The 18,142-nt window shown below is 57.4% G+C and overlaps 1 protein-coding gene across 1 annotated transcript in view; it reads left to right on the forward strand.

The window, feature by feature from the left end:
* The window catches only part of LOC119108688 (major facilitator superfamily domain-containing protein 4A), a gene marked incomplete in the record, with an annotated part of 66,067 nt that extends 49,748 nt beyond the window's left edge, over positions 1-16,319 (forward strand). The window contains 8 exon segments of the mRNA XM_037232315.1: positions 3,177-3,372; positions 6,442-6,648; positions 9,290-9,499; positions 10,435-10,608; positions 11,471-11,618; positions 12,105-12,175; positions 13,471-13,588; positions 14,047-16,319. Of these exon segments, the coding sequence (XP_037088210.1) occupies positions 3,177-3,372; positions 6,442-6,648; positions 9,290-9,499; positions 10,435-10,608; positions 11,471-11,618; positions 12,105-12,175; positions 13,471-13,588; positions 14,047-14,198 (1,276 nt within the window).
* Between the last annotated feature and the right edge of the window lie 1,823 nt (positions 16,320-18,142).

Genomic DNA, 18,142 nt, shown 5'->3' on the forward strand with positions numbered 1-18,142 from the left:
CGCAGAGCTGCTCCAGTCTAGCAGCCCGGCCCCGACCCCGCCCCGCCGCCGCTCGTTTGGCAATCTGGCCGCCAGCCGGCCGGCACCGGCCGGGAGCGGCAGGCGTCCAGCGCCGCTGGCGGTGCCGTCTGGGATGCGTCACTGGGAGTCGCGCAAGGAGCTCTGGGGCGGGAGAGGCGGGGAGAGGTGCAGGGAACTGAGGGAGGCAGTGGGGAGGGGCAGCTGAGAGAGCGGTTACAGAGGGAGGGAGAGCCGGCCGTCTGAGCATGGTGTCCTATTCCTCGGGACCATTATGTGCCAGCGTCAGTGACATCTCTTTTGAATCGTCCTGTTCTGATGCCAATGACGCTTGCTCAGGACCGACCGTGCTGGGATCAGTGGCGTCTTCTCGCGGTCGTTCTGTGTCAGCATCAGTGACGTCTCCTCACGCCCATACCGCGCCGGCGCGGCAGTGATCTCCTCCCAATCGCTCTGTGCCAACGTCAGTGAGTCCTCGGAGCACCCTGTGCCGGTGGCAGTGACGTCCCCTTGTAGTCAGTACCGGCCTCTCGACGCGTCGTCTCCCGCGGACCATCCGCCGCGACGGGGTCTTTCCAGTGCACCGGTCGGTTGATGAACGTGTGCTGACGCGCCGGCGGAGCGGACAAATTGTCCTGCGATCCTGTGGAGCGACTTGGCCACCCGTCACCACATCCGTTACTGATGGCCATCGGCATAATGCAGTGGCGCCGGTGACGGTATCACGTGTTCTCCTCGGCGACAGCGGGCGGCGGTCTGCGGGCAGGGATGGTCGCTCTATACCGCGGTGTTTCCTTAACGGGTTGGGGATCGTCTCGGCATCCTGGTCACATTGCCGCATGCTGTGTGCGTTGTTGTGCCATCGCGTTCTGTGTGGTGTCCTTTTTACCAGCACTGACCAGAATCAGTTAAGAGCGGGGTAAACACTCAGCAGGCCTCAGTCCTGGGAGCATTCAGCGGGCGTCAGTCCTGGGAACAATAAGCAGGCGTCAGTCCTAGGAACATTCAGCAGGCGTCAGTCTTAGGAGCAATCAGCAGACGTCAGTCCCATGAACGTTCAGTAAGCCGCGGTCCAAGTACCATTCAGCAGGCGTCGGACCTAGGGTCATTTAGCAGGCGTCAGTCGCAAGGAGCATTCAGTGCGCGTCGGTCCGAGGAACAATCAGCAGGCGTCAGTCTCAGGAATAGTCAGCTGACGTCAGTCCCATGAACATTCAGTAAACCGCGGTCCAAGTACCATTCAGCAGGCGTCAGACCTAGGGTTATTCAGCAGGGCGTCAGTCGCAGGGACTGACGGGCAGGCGTCAGCCGCATGGGTAGTCGGTGAGTTTCGGTCCCGAGAATCGATGGATCAGTGGCGGCGTGGGTTTACTGAGTCGTGCATCGTGGCGCGGCGCCCGTTGCGGCCTGTGCGGTGGCCCACTGCGGTCCAGCCGGCCTCACGGACGCGAACAGCACTTGCTACTCAGCTGAAGCACCGGCCAGTGGCTGGCTCATAAAGTAAGACGGCAACTTCATTGTGTTTGTAAATTGGAAATGTCACGGAGAGCGCTTGGTTTGCATAATTTGTCCCACTCACCAATGACTTAAGATCAATATATCGCAAACCATTTAACCACCTCCCGACCAATATCATTCAGGCGACAAAAGCTGTGAAAGGTGCTATTTTCGTTCACGAGGCCGGCTACAGGTGGTCGCTGTCTGCGAAGACTTCGGTCGGCGAGATAATTCGGATTGGTTACCACCACAAGAACCCAGTTTAGCTCAGTACTGATCACTGCCCCGCCGTGCCCACAACCACTCCATTTTAACGACTCGGGTTGTGACCGATCACACGGCTGATGCTTGCCGCTGGATCGCATCACCGATAGTCATTAAAGACACAATCAAAACTAATGTGGATATAAGCCCGCCTTGCTTACTTGGTTGCCGCTTCTGGCGCGCCATAAAGCTTTATCTGCTCGACCTCGGCGACTCTTGCGGCTGAACACCGTGACCCGGATGACGTGGGTGTCCTTACGGGAGCTTTTCTTCCCAACTTAGTCCACCTGCGAGCAAATGAAATCTCTCGGAACAACTCGAACCTTCCGAGTGACACTCGACGTAAATGGCTCTGTGATGCAAGCCGCTTCAAGTCGTGGCCAGCTGTGGGTTCTCAGCTCTCAGCAGTGACTTCCAACATCGGAAGTCACCTACGCTGGAAGTGCGACAGATCCTGACAGTGCCTCAGGGAGGTCCAGCGCGGTGGCGAGCCCACGGCGGCCGCTCGTAGCATCAGCATGCTGGCCGACGTGCAGCTTCGCAGGACGTGACGGCGGCACAGACGAGTCGACGGGAGGGCCGACTCGGCGGGGGGCTGGCGGTGGCTCGGAGTCTCTGGGGCTCGCACATTATATGTCTGTGCGACGTGTGTGTGGTGCTCTGGTCGTCGAGTGGTCGAATTCGTTGGCGGCAGACCGCGACAGATGGAGATGTGTGTGTGCTGATGCGGTCTCATGTGTGGAACTCGGCCAGAACTCTGACGTCCTTGTTGACGGGGGGGGGGGGAGGGATGGACTGTGCCCCTCCCTGATCAGAGGCGCCCTTCGTGGTGCTTTCGCAGTCCGGAGCACGTGTTCCTGAGCACGTGCTCCCGGAGCACACTGTACTTCCCCGTGGGGAGAGGCCAGTGCTTTCGCTGCCAAGCTATCTGCCATCCAAAGGCTTGAGATGAGGAACGAAATCAGCGCACTCGCTCTCGCGCTCTTTGTCCTGCACTGCACCTCCTCTGCATCTGTATGTGTTTGTGTATCTTTCTCCTCCGTGTCGCCCCGTGCCGGAGCCGCCCCGCGCGTGATAGGGTAGTGATCGTCGCACGCTGCCCAGGAGCCGTTTCTCCGCGTGGGGCAGGGCGTGAGATGTCATATGGGGAGCAGTGAGTCACACTCTCCCCCTTCTTCGCCCAAGACAAAGTGATATCCGGCATGGCCGAGGCGGCTGATCACCGCCGGTTGTTTTTGTTGCCTATTGGGCTCTCGGGCGCGCCAGCTGACGGCAGTCGGTGTTGCAGGTATCGTTTGCCGGTGTGTACGGCGGGCGGTCGTGCCGCTGCTGCCGCTGCCGCAACGTCGCGGCTCCCCGCGTGCAGGCCGGGCAACTGACAGCTGCGGACGTTGCAGGGTGTCGGCCCACGGCGCCATGCTGGTGTCGCTGCTGATGCTGGCAGTGACGCTGAGCTTAGTGCCCCAGTGCTGGAGCTTGCCCGTGCTGGCGCTCGACCTGGCCGCCATGGGCCTCTTCATGGGCGTCATCGATACCATATCCAACCTCTGCATGATCCAGCTATACGGCGCCAATGTCTCCCCGTTCCTGCAGGTACGTCAGGGTCACGTGCGAGACACCGAAGGGAATGCTGGCGCCGGCGTGTAACCGTTTTTGTCGTCAATTATCGGCAACAGCTTCGAAGCCTTGCCGCTGTTTCCCGACCATTGAGATAGGATTGAAATGTCATAACGCGTTACATCCCGTGTCTTGTTGCACCACTGAATGGAATTTATTGCGCATTGCATGTGCTGCGGTGTGAAACAGGATATTGTGTTGAACTATGGTTCAGAGGCCCCACACGGTTCTCGACGTGCGATAACCGACAGGCATGCACGAACGTCGAAACTTGGGTATCATCGCCATCTATCTTCGACGCAGAATAATAACGGCGTGGTTTGTTATCAAAAGGTGTATGGCTGATGTCACGAATCGCGACCAGCTATGGTGAGCCCGAGCCAAATAATATCGTAAAGGAGGACGGGCTAACAGCGGTCACTCCTGATTCGCCTGGGAGCAAGATAATTTTCCGGAAGAGAGATCTTGTGATTTGTTCAGGCTTACTGATGTTCGACATTGAAATCATGGCTCGCATACGTAATACCTCGATGTCGGTAGGCAGATTTAGTCAAGTATCAGTCTCGAGGAATAAACTTCAAACGCAGCTTACACAGTGTCAGAAAATGTTCGGCCTAACCTGGTACTATCTGGGGTATTTCGGCAACCGAGCACAGGACCTTCCCTGTTCTCCACAACCCTGTTCTCTTCTCAGGACACAGTCATGGAGTCGGAAAACCCACAAAAGTCAGTCGGTGGTCCTGCTCAGTCCGACCTATGCGTCTTTAATGTTAAGTCCGTGGCATGGCTGACATTAAATGTAGAAAGCTGTTCAAAATTATGGAGCGTGCTTAGAAGCCCTGTGGCTCTTTGAATATTCACGTAGCTTTTCAGTCGCGACAAGATGAACGTGTGTGTTCTTGCACGCCACAACCATCCCAAACTGTTAGTAAAGAATTGCGTTTGATGTCCGCTCACTTCAAGGTCAAACCAGGTCAAGGTCAGACCAGTTCATTGACTCTGATTGTTTTGCTTGTCCGGTCCACCTGAACGCCATTGGAATGTAAACGCGTTAGTTACACTCAGGAGCGTCAATTTGCGGCAACCACGGGGGAGGGGAGGGGCGTTGAGCCCCAGGTCCTGAAGCCTAATCTCTTTCAAATACGTGTTACTCAAACGATTTAGCCCACTTTGCCTTGCCCCGTGATTATTTTCATTTATAATTTTCATACGAGGAATTTAGCCTACTTGAGCTAAGTTTACGATAATTGTGATTTGCTCACTTTAATATCATTTGCTGAATGCTTGTTTGCTCCAACATCCGCCTACTAGGCACAAAACGCTCGGGAAGTTTGTGAGCGGTTGGAGACAGACTACCGCAGTGCGGATGGTACCAGCGGCCGTCTCAGAACGACACGCCGTGGTGCCGTGGACGGCGGCCCGGCCCGTCCGGAGTGGAGTGGAGTGGAGAGGAGTGGAGTGGAGTGGAGTGGAGTGGGGTGGAGTGGCAGCGGACCAGCCAGTCCTGACAGCCGTGCCCAGGGCGGCTGCTGCCAGTCCGCGGCGTGCTGCCACGGTGAGGCGGCCGGCGCCGGCTCGGTGCCGCGGCGGGATTACGTCCGGCTCGACGCGGCCAACTCGACGCTAATCTGCAGCCGGCGTCGGCCGACAAGCGCGCCTCGCCTCGCTCGGCGGGATCGATGGCGGACGCTGGCCGTGACGCCTCGCCTCGCCTCTCCGCGAGGCGCCCGGCCGCTCCGCCGCCACGGAGCGCATCGATTGAGTCGCAAAGTGGGCCGATCAGCCCGACCGACTGCAACTGATCCGATGACCCGGGACGGGCTTGCGGCAGCGGCAGGTCTCAGAGCGCTTCGCAGAGACCCGTGAAGATCCGCGCGATCTGTGGACTGTGTTGGCGCGAGAACAGGGGCGCGTGAGTGGTGCATACCGGAAGGGGCTGAGAATGTCGGTGACGACGCAGCAGATTCTCATTTGAGTACCAGTGGGCCGGAACGTTTGTAGGGAGTTGTGGCGGTCCCAGAGATCTCCATCGAGTCTCCCTGCGTCCCTGTGCATTGTCTCGAAGATAATCCTAGTGGGCATCGATGAGCGGCCGATGGCCCAGTCTTTTTGAGCATTTTCTGGTGAATCCCAATGCCTTCCAATGATTTTCATCGAGTTCCAGCGTGTCCCATTCCATTTAAAACGTCTTAAAGTTTCATGGCTGCCAACCCACCTCCACTAAAAGGTCCGTTTTTGTTGTTGTTTTTTTTTGCTTCAATCTTGCCTTGTCGCCCCGCAACCACCCTGTCCCTATCCCCATCACACACCCCTGCCTGCCTGCCTGTCCTACCCCCATCCCCTGCCTGATATAGTCACTAACCAACGGGCGCCACAATGCGAAAGAATTGAATTACCGCGATGCTACATCATTTATTCCGGTACGCTGTCGTGTGCAGCCGAGAACCACTCGACGCTAATGGAGCTGTTAGATTTTCCAACGTCTCGAAATGAGAGCAGTTGTGGAGAGAGCAATAATTGCCGTCATTCTGGTGGACCTCTATGCTGCTTTAGTGGATTGCGCGGCTGAGAGGAAAATTGCCAGCTGGTCGCCCTCCCCCCCCCCCCCCGCATCCCTCCCCGAGTCCGCCTGGAAACTGCGTCTCTTGTGCAGAAAGCAGATGAATAGGGATCGACAGTGGGGGGGGGGGGGAGGGGGAAGCAGAAGAGATGGTAACCGAGCTGTGATCAGCATTTCTGCGGCGACCGCTGAAAGGTCGGCTATAAGCGCAGCGTCTGGTTTTCCCGCGCGTAAAAGGTTGATATGTATACGCACAGAACGTGTTCGTACGCCATGGATGCCTCTCGGTGACACGTCCTGGTCTGTCGCTGCACATGCATCGCCTTACCCCGCACACCCTGCGATGTCCTTCCGGGGTAGCCTGTGCCGGTGCCCAGCAATCAACCAGGATGTCTCTTGCCATTGGCTCCCACTCTCTCAAACTCGTAATTTGCCCGGGGCTGACGTTCGACGTGTGGCCCGACCTCGGCTCCGTGCACTCCCAGGCGCTGCACTTCTTCTACGCGCTGGGCGCATTCGCCTCGCCGATGATCATCGAGCCGTTCCTGCTGTCTGACCCGCACCGGTGCTTCGACCTCATCGAGGACATCATGGAGAGCAGGGGCAACAGCACAGACAATGAGAGCGCGCTGCTCAAGGTCATGCAGAAGTCTGAGATCCAGTACGGTTTCTGGATCATGGCTCTGCTGCAGGTGAGAATGCATGGGATCATGGTTCTGCTGCAGGTGAGTGCTTGGGATCAAAGTTCTGCTGCAGGTGAGAACGCTCGCGACCATGGGTCCACTATGGGTGAAAATGATTGATGTCGTGACTCTGCTGTAGCTGAAAATCCTCTCGATCATGTCTGTGCTGAATCAGAGAGTTTGGGGATCATGACGCTGCTGAAATATGTTGAAGCTCTAGCTTATTCTTGACTGCCAATAGGGGCATGCACCCAATCATAGTGGAGATGTGGGATCAAAACGATAAATATTGGGGCGTGCGGTGTTACGTGGTCACGAAAGCATGGGGAACATCATATCAAACCGCATCCCCAATGAAGAGGGACACAGACTTTGTCAGGGGATGGCCATCGCCGTGAAGGTCGACACCAGGGAACTCTATCGTACATGCAGATCATGCGACGGAGTATTCGTCATAACAGGCCATGTTTTGCCGTTTCAGCTTGGGGATTAAAGCATTCAACAAGATCGCGTACGGGTGGTTCTGGCCGGGACGGGATAGCACGCATTGCTTGGATTTTGGTCGCGTTGGTCCGGCCCTCAAACACATGGCCAAACACAGCGGCCCCCAAACAACGTAGAAGGTTAGAGTCTGGCTGCACAGGTCTAGAATAAATACGTAGCATGCCAAAGAAAGGTAGAAGTTGCACTAAGTCAAGGAAGTCAGATGGTACACGCAAGTTCGTAGCCTCCCACAGCAAAAGCGGGATCCCATACAGTGGCGCATTGTGCTGCGTCCGACCAGATGATGCCGCAGACTTAATGGCGGAACGAATGAGGTATTAAATGATGCGATAGTGGCTGTTCAGAAACAACAACGGACGAAATCACCGTTTAGTGGTCCTTTTCATGGATATCCTGATAACGGTTTTGATACGGTCTACATTTTGAAATTTGCGTTATGTTGCTGGCAATGTTGTTGCCAGAAGATCTACGAAAATGTATATATTACAGCTCGCTTTCGTTCAAAGTTCGTAGCATTATATCGTCAGGTCAAAACTGCAGTTTGAGTGAGTAGCAATGTGTTAACTGTAGCAATCCGAGTGGGCTCCGGCCTCTATCTACATCTCACCCACCGGCCTCTGTCTACTACACGGGCCCACATTTCACTGTAAGTTTTTATGTTGGCGCAAAACAGACAGGCATGTGGTATGCCACAGTCCCGCCACACCGTGGATCGGTCGGTTTCACCGTGTGGCGGAGATCGCTCTCCGCGAGAGCCCACTCTCTCACGAAAGCCACACTGGTGTCCCGCCACACCGGAGATCGGTCAGTTTCATCGTGTGACGGAGATCGTTCTCCGCGAGAGCTCACTCTCTCACGAAAGCCACACTGGTGTCCCGCCACACCGTAGATCGGTCAGTTTCACCATGTGACAGAGACCGTTCTCTGCGAGAGCCCACTCTCTCACGAAAGCCACACTGGTGTCCCGCTACACCGTGGATCGGTCAGTTTCACCGTGTGACGAAGATCGTTCTCCGCGAGAGCTTACTCTCTCACGAAAGCCACACTGGTGTCCCGCCACACCGTGGATCGGTCAGTTTCACCGTGTGACGGAGATCGTTCTCCGCGAGAGCCCATTCTCTCACGAAAGCCACACTGGTGTCCCGCCACACCGGAGATCGGTCGGTTTCACCGTGTGACGGAGATCGTTCTCCGCGAGAGCCCATTCTCTCACGAAAGCCACACTGGTGTCCCGCCACCCCGGAGATCGGTCAGTTTCACCGTGTGACGGAGATCGTTCTCCGCGAGAGCCCACTCTCTCACGAAAGCCACACTGGTGTCCCGCCACACTGGAGATCGGTCAGTTTCACCGTGTGACGGAGATCGTTCTCCGCGAGAGCCCATTCTCTCACGAAAGCCACACTGGTGTCCCGCTACACCGTGGATCGGTCAGTTTCACCGTGTGACGGAGATCGTTCTCCGCGAGAGCTTACTCTCTCACGAAAGCCACACTGGTGTCCCGCCACACCGGAGATCGGTCGGTTTCACCATGTGGCGGAGATCGTTCTCCGCGAGAGCCCACTCTCTCACGAAAGCCACACTGGTGTCCCGCCACACCGGAGATCGGTCGGTTTCACCGTGTGACGGAGATCGTTCTCCGCGAGAGCCCATTCTCTCACGAAAGCCACACTGGTGTCCCGCTACACCGTGGATCGGTCAGTTTCACCGTGTGACGGAGATCGTTCTCCGCGAGAGCTTACTCTCTCACGAAAGCCACACTGGTGTCCCGCCACACCGGAGATCGGTCGGTTTCACCATGTGGCGGAGATCGTTCTCCGCGAGAGCCCACTCTCTCACGAAAGCCACACTGGTGTCCCGCCACACCGGAGATCGGTCGGTTTCACCGTGTGGCGGAGATCGTTCTCCGCGAGAGCCCACTCTCTCACGAAAGCCACACTGGTCGACAATATGGGTCTCGTCATCTGCTGTGATATGTGCACCGGCCGGCTGGCAGCGGAGCGTTCTCCCTGCTGGTGAGAACGCAAGGCGCGGTGGTGCTCCTAACGAAGCCGCCACCTGGCAGACCGGCTGTCGCTCTGTCGCTGCTGCTCGACGTCCCGCCGGCGGCGCCGGCGCTGGCTGACCTCCGCCCGCTCTGGACCCGCAGCTGCCGGTGGCCGTCCTGGTGGTGACCGTGCTGCTGCGCAAGCAGAAGGCCACGTCGGCCGAGACGTACGAGATCGATGAGCGCGGTGGGTTGACGGTGCACCACACGGCCTCGGAGACGCCCGGCGAGCGGGCGGCCGCCTCCCCACGCCAGGTGCTGCTCGTCACCCTCTGCACCATCGTGCTGTGCTTCATGTACGACGGCCTGCAGGTGAGACTGAGCGCGGATCCAGACAGGCCGGCAGACAGGCCTGCAGGTGAGACTGAGCGCGGATCCAGGCAGGCCGGCAGACAGGCCTGCAGGTGAGACTGAGCGCGGATCCAAGGCAGGCCTGGCAGACAGGCCTGCAGGTGAGACTGAGCGCGGATCCAGGCAGACTGGCAGACAGGCCTGCAGGTGAGACTGAGTGCGGATCCAGACAGGCTGGCAGACAGCCAGCACAGTTTCACACAGGGCGACGGAGAGCGAGCACAGCTCCGGACAGACGGCGGACAGGGAGCACGGCTCCAGACAGACTGGTAGACAGGGAGCACGGTTCCAGACAGACGTGCAGACAAGTGAGTTCTCCTCCATGCTTTTCCAATCCATACAACATGGTCGGTAGATGAGTGCTAACAGCTTATCATACGTTAAAAGTTGCTGCGGCTTGGAACCAGTTTTACTGCTTTCTAGCACGTGTTGATGGCGTTTTATTTAAACACGAAACAAACATATCCATCTTTCTGAAGCGATAGTTTGTTTTGGACCTCACTCATCTCAGTGCTAGTTACTACGATGGTGAGCACGGAGTCCGAGAAGCCCTGACACAGACCGCGCAGCCCTCTGCACACACGAGCACGGCGTCATTCAGCTCCAAGGCCATGTATTCACTCTGAGCTACAGGTAAGCATACAGCTCAGGCAGTCGGCGTCCGCTGTGTCGGACGGCAGGCCGCACCCAGTCCTTCAGTTCTCTCCCCAGAGATGTGGGATGCTCCAGCGGTGGGCCAAGCTGAACTTGACCGTCAGGGTGGCGCGGAGTCCTCCGCCAGTGCAGCCGGCCGGCGCCACGGGTACCTGCCGCGCACGCCGAACGATCCGACACGTGTGCTAGATTGGCCACCACGTGCCACGTGTCGACCGCGCGGGTGTTGCCCTCTCCGACAGGGAGCGTACGGCGGCTACATCTACAACTACGCCACCAAGACGGTGGAAGGCCTCAGCATCACGCAGGCTGCCTATCTCACCTCCTGCTTCTGGGGCACGTTCGCGATCGGTCGACTCTTGTCCATCGGCATAGCCACCAAGCTCGCTCCGGCCTTCATGATTCTCTTCAACATCGTGAGTACCGATCCACGCCGAATGATCAGCCTCCGCGTCACTCTGGGCGGTTTGCCGGCGCCCTTCCATGCCGTCTGAGGGTGGTAGGCCGAGTGTGCTCTCCCGCGTCGCCGTTGTCATCTGACGCCTGTTGTCGCAGTGATCTCGCTGTTGTTTGCCAATGCCCGCCCGCTGTTTGCCCGGCGGTCAAGTCCTGATTGTGCCGGACACACGAGCCAGTGCTGTCATGGAAGCTTGGCCGCGCTGTCCAGGAGGCCCGCATTGTGTCAGGACACACGAGCCAGTGCTGTCATGGAAGCTTGGCCGCGCTGTCCAGGAGGCCCGCATTGTGCCGGACACACGAGCCAGTGCTGTCATGGAAGCTTGGCCGCGCTGTCCAGGAGGCCCGCATTGTGTCAGACACACGAGCCAGTGCTGTCAGGGAAGCTTGGCCGCGCTGTCCAGGAGGCCCGCATGTTGAGCGGTTGCTGCTGTTTGGTTAGCGTACTGTTCTGGTGACGTGGATTTTCTGTCTGGACAGAAGTGATATGCGCGGGCAGAAGGGTGTCTGGACTGTCGGATGACCGTGTGGTCCATTTCACACCATTGCGATGTTTTGACGTGCTCACTCGCTGGTGATCTGACTTCTATCGTGTTCCGGCCCGGTGATTATAGTCCACATGATATGACCTTCTGACGATGGCTCCTGCGATAACCTTACTGCATGTCGGCCTGCTGATGCCCTGCTCCTGATGACCAGCGCCCTCTTCACCTGCGCGCCAGCCCTACTTCGATGATGTGGACGCTGGTCATGCGCTGGAGGCGGCCTCCGTGGTCCGACCAGCCGTGGCCTCACCTGCTCACCGCCGCCCGGCGCCCCCAGGTGGGCTGCGGCCTGGCAGCCGTGCTGATGCTCATCTGGCAGAACGACAAGCTGATGATCTACGTCGGCACCAGCCTGTTCGGCCTCTCGCTCAGCAGCATCTACCCCACGGCCATCTCGCTGGCCGAAACATACATCAACGTCAGCTGTACGTGACTGCTTGGTTTGGGCTCTTCTTCTCATGCATGGTTGCTGCTAAAGCTTTAGCGTATTAAGTTCGCGGACGCATTAGACTAACAAAATATTCTCGAGCGGATTCCTAAATCGGGTTAAAGTCCTGCTGTGCTAGGGCTGATGCGCATCAATTCTCTGGACTTTTCTTTACGATACTGTCGCTAGACTTCTTACAGCGTTTATTGACATGACACTAATTCTTACGTGAATTAGCGCCATTTGCGAAATGACCCGGCTGTGATCATCACTCGGCAAAATGTGACGGCAGATTATTAACTTATCGAGATTTTGGAGATACTGAACGCCAACCCAGATCACTCGCCAACTGTTACGAACAGCTGTGCACCCGTTCAGGTCACAGATTTGTTCGCTGCCCTCCATATTTGAAAGCACACAGCAGCGTTCGATGCCACCGCCGCAGCGGTTGCCCCAGGTGTGTGACCGAGGCGTCTGCCCCCAGCGGTCATCACCAGCCTGATCGTGGTGGGCGCCGCCGCCGGCGAAATGGTGCAGCCCGTCATTGTCGGCCACGTGAGTTGAATGCCAGCGAGAGGGTCCAGCGCCTTAGGTGACCAGGCAGGGTCCAGCACCTCAGGTGGCCGGGCAGGGTCCAGCACCTCAGGTGGCCGGGCAGGGTCCAGCGCCTCAGGTGGCCGGGCAGGGTCCAGCGCCTCAGGTGACCGGGCAGGGTCCAGCGCCTCATGCGCCTGGGCAGGGTCCAGCATCTCAGGCGCCTGGGCAGAGTCCAGCGCCTCAGGTGGCCGGGCAGGGTCCAGCGCCTGATGCGTCCGGGCAGGGTCCAGCATCTCAGGCGCCTGGGCAGGGTCCAGCGCCTCATGCGCCCGGGCAGGGTCCAGCGCCTCAGGTGGCCGGGCAGGGTTCAGCACCTCAGGTGCCCGGGCAGGGTCCAGCATCTCAGGCGTCTGAGCGGGGTCCAGCGCCTCAGGTGGCCGGGCAGGGTCCAGCGCCCCTGCGGGAGTCAGCGGCGCGGGTCCGTGCCTCGGCAGGTGTCAGTGCTTGCCCTGGCGAGGCTCACTGCCGGTGGCGGTTAGCGTCCTGGGCCCAGTTCTTCATAGACTACGTGCCCAATTTCCGCCCATTGAGGTTATAACTTGAGACGCCACAAATACCATCGAAAAAGAACGCCCCCCCCCCCCCCTCATTTACAGATGCGAGCAAAACGCAGAATCAGCTTAATCAACCCCATGGAGCAGATAGCGCGCAGGAATGGAGCACTCGAATATGATCCGATCGAGCAGTTGTTGGCAAGTTCTGTGGCTTAAGATTTCATAGTTGATCACAAAATCCACGCGCGGTCGAGACCTGGCCATCTGCTTGACGTACAACAACGTCTACAGGGCGTCGATCGTTGCTGGGCGTGGCTATGTAAACAGCGACGGCTTAGTTGTAAAGAGACGCTTTGCGCCTCTTGGCCAAGTTGAGAATGCACTTGATCGTGACGTCATGGTGACGCCAGGTAGTTAGGTCATGCGTCGAATAGACTTACATGAGTCGGCCTATTATAATTCATTTCCTTGCTGCAAAGGTAGTGACGCTCCATTTGCCAATGAAGAACAGCCCCCAGATGTAGCCGAAGTGCAAGCAATGCGTCATCGCTCATTCTGCTGCGCCAATTTTCAAGCATTCCATATTGCCCACCTCTTCATCTTGTACGGATGTCGCCATCTGAAGATGTCTTGGTGTTAGTCGTGCTATAATGTTCGGTTTCCTGTGCACCACTATCTGCTTTATCACGTTAGTTCATCCCGTAAAGTGACGTGATGTTCATGGGCCAGCGAGCGACTGTTGTTTGGCGCGTGTTGCAGGAGTTCGACGGCATCGGCCCTGCGATGTTCCTGATCAACATTCTGCTGGTCGTGCTTATCTCGATTATCGTCGTCTTCGCGCTGTTCCTGATTGGCGCCTCCATCAAGAAACAGACCGGTGAGTGTCGACAGACGGCTCGCAAACCAGGGCTGAGCCCTTCCTCAAGCGTTCGCATTAAGGTTAAGTGGTTAGTTTAGTGGCAGTGATAATGATAATGGGTGTTCGAGTCTTATCTGAGGCATGGCCTGGCTTTGCGTACTTTGTTGGCACGCTTTCTACGAAGAAGTGCATCAGGCTGATACGTAACAACTAAGGCTGATACGACTTTCAGTTGTTCCGATTTAGTTAAGTAAGGTACTTAAGTGATTCCTGTGAAGTGATGAAGTGCTTGCTCGCCGGTACCGATGCAAAACAAGGTGCGATCCACAACAGGGAACCTAAACATATCGGCGTTTGAAATGCGTTACGTTTACAAGGCCACTGGCCCAGGCGCACATGCGTGTCTGGGCTGCGCTCTGGCCAACAGCTGGCGCCATCAGCGTAAGCCCGTCTGACCGGCGGCGGCACGTTCCCAGGTATATTCGGCGTGTTCTCCTGCTGCGTGAGCGGCGCCGACCCGACGGAAGACACGAACCTCATGAGCCAGCACGTGACCTACTACTCCCGCATGCCGCACGAGGTCAGCTCCAGCGAGCTGCACTTCACGCCGACGGCCAAGGGCAGCTAGGCGGCGGCGGGGCGCGTGCGCGACAGCAGGCCGGCTGCGGACGCCCGGCGCCACAGCGCCCCGCGGCGTCCCCCGGCCGCAGACGCCACTGGCCGCGCGGCGAGCAACTGAAGCGCCGAGATGGTCGGGAGAGAGGTCGTGCGTGGGGGGGGGGGGGGCGGCCCCACCGCGCGTGACTGTGTGGGGCAGGCGGGAGCGCCGAAGCGCTTCCGTTGGTCTAGCGAGGCGGATCGCGGCCGGCTCCGGCGGCGTTCGGTGGCCGCGGCTGTGGACCTGGCAGGCGCTGGCCGTCTGGACGAGTTTGTGTGCGTGTCATCGGTACCAGTCCGACACTCAGGACTGCACTGCCTCCAGCGGACGCATTCCTGCGTGTCCGACTCAGGAGCGTCACGAAGGCACGTGATCTTCTACGTAACCTTCTATGCCCGAAGGGGGCGAGACGGAGGAGGCGAGAAACTCTTGTGGGCGTCCTGAACGAGGCCCGGGCGGTGAAGAGGAGGGCTGTTTTGGCCCTTCTTTGCGGTGAACTGGCTGGACAGAAGGCTGCAGGCGCTGCTCCGCTCACCGGTGTCGTGTGCTTGTGGTGCCGCATTGTTACGTGATTGAGTGAAGGAAATACTCGGGTCTCTATGTTTACGGGACGCACTGCTAGTGTGGAACGATCCGGTTCCTTTCTAAGATTGCATTCCCTTGCAGTGTGTGGTGTGGCATCAGTTGTCCGAGCGGATATGAAATGAGATAGCATCCCCATGCGTCTGTCACTGTCTGGCTTGCCTGACTGAATGAAGAGAAGCGGTTGTGTCTGTGCATGCTTGTTTGGGGAGTGCTGTTGTTTGCTCGCGCGCTGTCTCGGAGTCTAGAGGCGGGGGTCATGTTAGCGCAGGTATACCGGGTTGGTGTTGGTTGGTGGGCCTGGGGTTGTTGTACTGTGGCACTATGACGATGCCCTTTGAGGTGTAATTTTCCCTTTTCATTTTCAATTATTTGCCATGTCTTGGTTGTGCGTCGTGATGTTTGTCAGACACCTTCCGGAAGACTTGCGAGTATCCAGGTTCTCTCGCAATGCATATGTGTCCAAAACTAGTCTCGCTTTTACTAATTCCGCTCGTTTTCCGACCTGGTCAGGTTAGGCCTTTGGTGCGTCAATGACTACGTAGCGTACTCGTCTCGGGAGGGGCTACCTTGTGGTGTGTATATTTGCCTACAATCTTTACAGCTGTGCACTGACTTGGGCCTGGGGCCGTAGTTTGGTGTATCGCCGCCCTCGCTACTGTGATCGCACCTGCTCCTGACCGTCGTCGTCCGTGGCCTAAGCCTTTTCGTCTTGGCTCACTCCTGTGGCTGTCCGTTCCATGAGCCGCTCCCGGCCCAGTGGCAGGTCAGCTGGCTCCACCGCTCGTCGTGCATGTGCTCTGAACTGACACTGCCCGTGTCTTCTCTAGCTGTCGATGTACGCCTCGTCGAATCCAACATTCTCGTCGATTGTCTTGCCTCTGGTCTGCGGTAGGGGGTAGTCGGGTAGAGGGGGCGGGGACAAGGGGACCTCCGGTTCGTGGGAATGCGGTCTCGCGGCTGGCGCCCGCCGCCCGCCGGCGTCGCGCTGGCTGGGCAGGACCGTGCACGTGGCATTCGTGTCGGAGGTCAGTTCTGTTCAAGGTGGGAGCCTCTCTGGCTGGGGCCAACTCTCGATGGGGTTTCGTGGGGACCAGGTCCCCTTTGTACATCAACTGTCGACTTCTGGCTTTGTTGTCGTGTCGGTCCCTCCCCAAGCTCATGCATAGCCGTGCGTGTATGTGTTAATTGATGTGTGCAGAAGCGTATGTATTTATTTACCCGAGTAAAGCTGCTTAAAAGGAAAGTGTTATGTTGGTGAAGGGTAGTGGTCACGTTTCTGCATGTCGGTTTGGAAATGCTATTGTTTGTTCACGCGCTGTCAGGATGAGCTGCCTTTCATTCCCTCTCGTTACATTTTCTGAGTGGCTATCTATATCTCACCCTATCGTGGAAAAGTGGCCGATGTTTTCGTTTACTGTTTGCGTATTTATATAATGTGATATAGATTTAACGTCGGAGCGGTCTCTGTATGAAGGTATATATTATAATAGATGTGTTAAAACGTGACTTTGAATGATGTTACCGGACTGAGCTCGGACACAGCCACAGGGCATAAACCAGCGTCCAGCATGCCTATGACATGACAGCTCTCAGCTGTCAGCCGACCGGTCAGCGTTGGACGGAAGGAAGAAAAGGCGGGGCTTCCTGGAAACGCGGCCGAATGCGGACACACCTGTGACACCAACAGATGGCGCGCCAGGTATACTCTCCCTGAACTCAGCCGGAAGCGGGCACACCTGTGTCACCAACAGATGACGCGCCAATGATACTCTCCCTGAACTCAGCCGGAAGCGGGCACGCCTGTGCCACCGGCAGATGGCGCGCCAGGGATACTCTCCCTGAACTCAGCCGGAAACGGGCACACCTGCGTCATCAACAGATGGCGCGCCAGTGAACTCTCCCCGAACTCAGCCGGAAGCGGGCACACCTGTGTCGCCAACAGATGGCGTGCCAGTGATACTCTCCCTGAACTCAGCCGGAAGCGGGCACACCTGTGTCACCAACAGATGGCGTGCCAGTGATATTCTCCCTGAACCCAGCCGGAGGCGTGCACATGTGGTCCCGATCAGATTAGGCACGGAGCAGACACGCGCCTTTTACATTCGTGTGATCGTGCGATTATTACGTACGGATGGGTTCATGTCTCTGTTATAGTAAGTTGTTTCCTCGAGCTGGGTGTCTATACCCATAGTCAAACAAGACACCCGAAGTCACACCCGGGTGGCAGTCGCCGTCGCCTTGGGTTTATCGACCGCAGTGTTATTTCCCGAACGAAAGAGAAGCCTTTGCAACGAGCGTAACTGAGCACAAATGCAGCTACAAAAAGTAGAAGTCCACCTGAACGACACCAGCTGCTTGAATAACGCATCATTATTCAGGAACTGGCGGAATGTCTGAGACAAAGCGGGACTGTTCTGAATAGAAGCGGGATGCAGGGGTGTAACTGGGCAACATGAGTTGGGGTAAGGAGGTGCTGAACGAAGACAAAATATCCAGCCTGCCCCCAAAATACGCCGACTAACCGGTTTCTCCCCGAGCATTGCCCACTTTCTCACCAAAGTTGGGGCTCTGAAGCTCAAGTTCAGCGAGCTGGAGCCCTCTGGACTGAATAGGAAACTGCGCATTCGGCAGGACAAAAGAACAAAATATTTCAAAACGAAGTCGAAGCACTGGAAACCAAAGTGGTTTTCCCCGTCCTGTTGTTTCCGCCGTTCTGTTTCTGTTGCGCCCTCAGCGATCTTTCAGAGTCGTAAGATTCGACCTTTGCAATACTTTGGCCTCAGAGTCAACACCTATTGGCTGCCAGGAGCACCACCCTTTGACTACTACACCTGTTGGCTACCTACGATATACGCCATTTGGCTACTAACTTCTACGCCACTGCTCAACAGCACCTTTTCCCACCCACTGAGACGGAAAACATCGTTTCTTACCATCTTCTCGCATACGGATGCAGATGCGTGGGATGGGTGTGTACCACCGACAGCTTGTGAGCCCCAACCATAAATCATTTCACGCCGCGACCAATCGCCGGCACGGCGCAGGCAGCGCCGTCAACGACAATGATCAACACTACTGATACCGGCGCCGTCCGCCAGGCCCCGGACCACTCGCCCGCGAGACAGACCTTGAGCAAAGCCGGCGGGCCTGGCCATAGGATGACGGCCACAGTATCGATAACAGCCGTTCTGCCTATAGACACTCTGTCAAAAGACGCGCGGTCTCCATCGTCCGCGGCGCAGCTGAGACTGGTGGCACTTTCCTGGCGCGGCCGGGACGGCACCCGGGCACCTCGCTTGCCGAGCCGCCTGCGTGGCGACCTCCGGGCA

The sequence above is a fragment of the Pollicipes pollicipes genome, unplaced genomic scaffold (genome assembly GCF_011947565.3).
Source record: "Pollicipes pollicipes isolate AB1234 unplaced genomic scaffold, Ppol_2.1 Scaffold_6686;HRSCAF=7923_pilon_pilon_pilon, whole genome shotgun sequence".
NCBI classification, from domain to species: domain Eukaryota; kingdom Metazoa; phylum Arthropoda; class Thecostraca; order Pollicipedomorpha; family Pollicipedidae; genus Pollicipes; species Pollicipes pollicipes.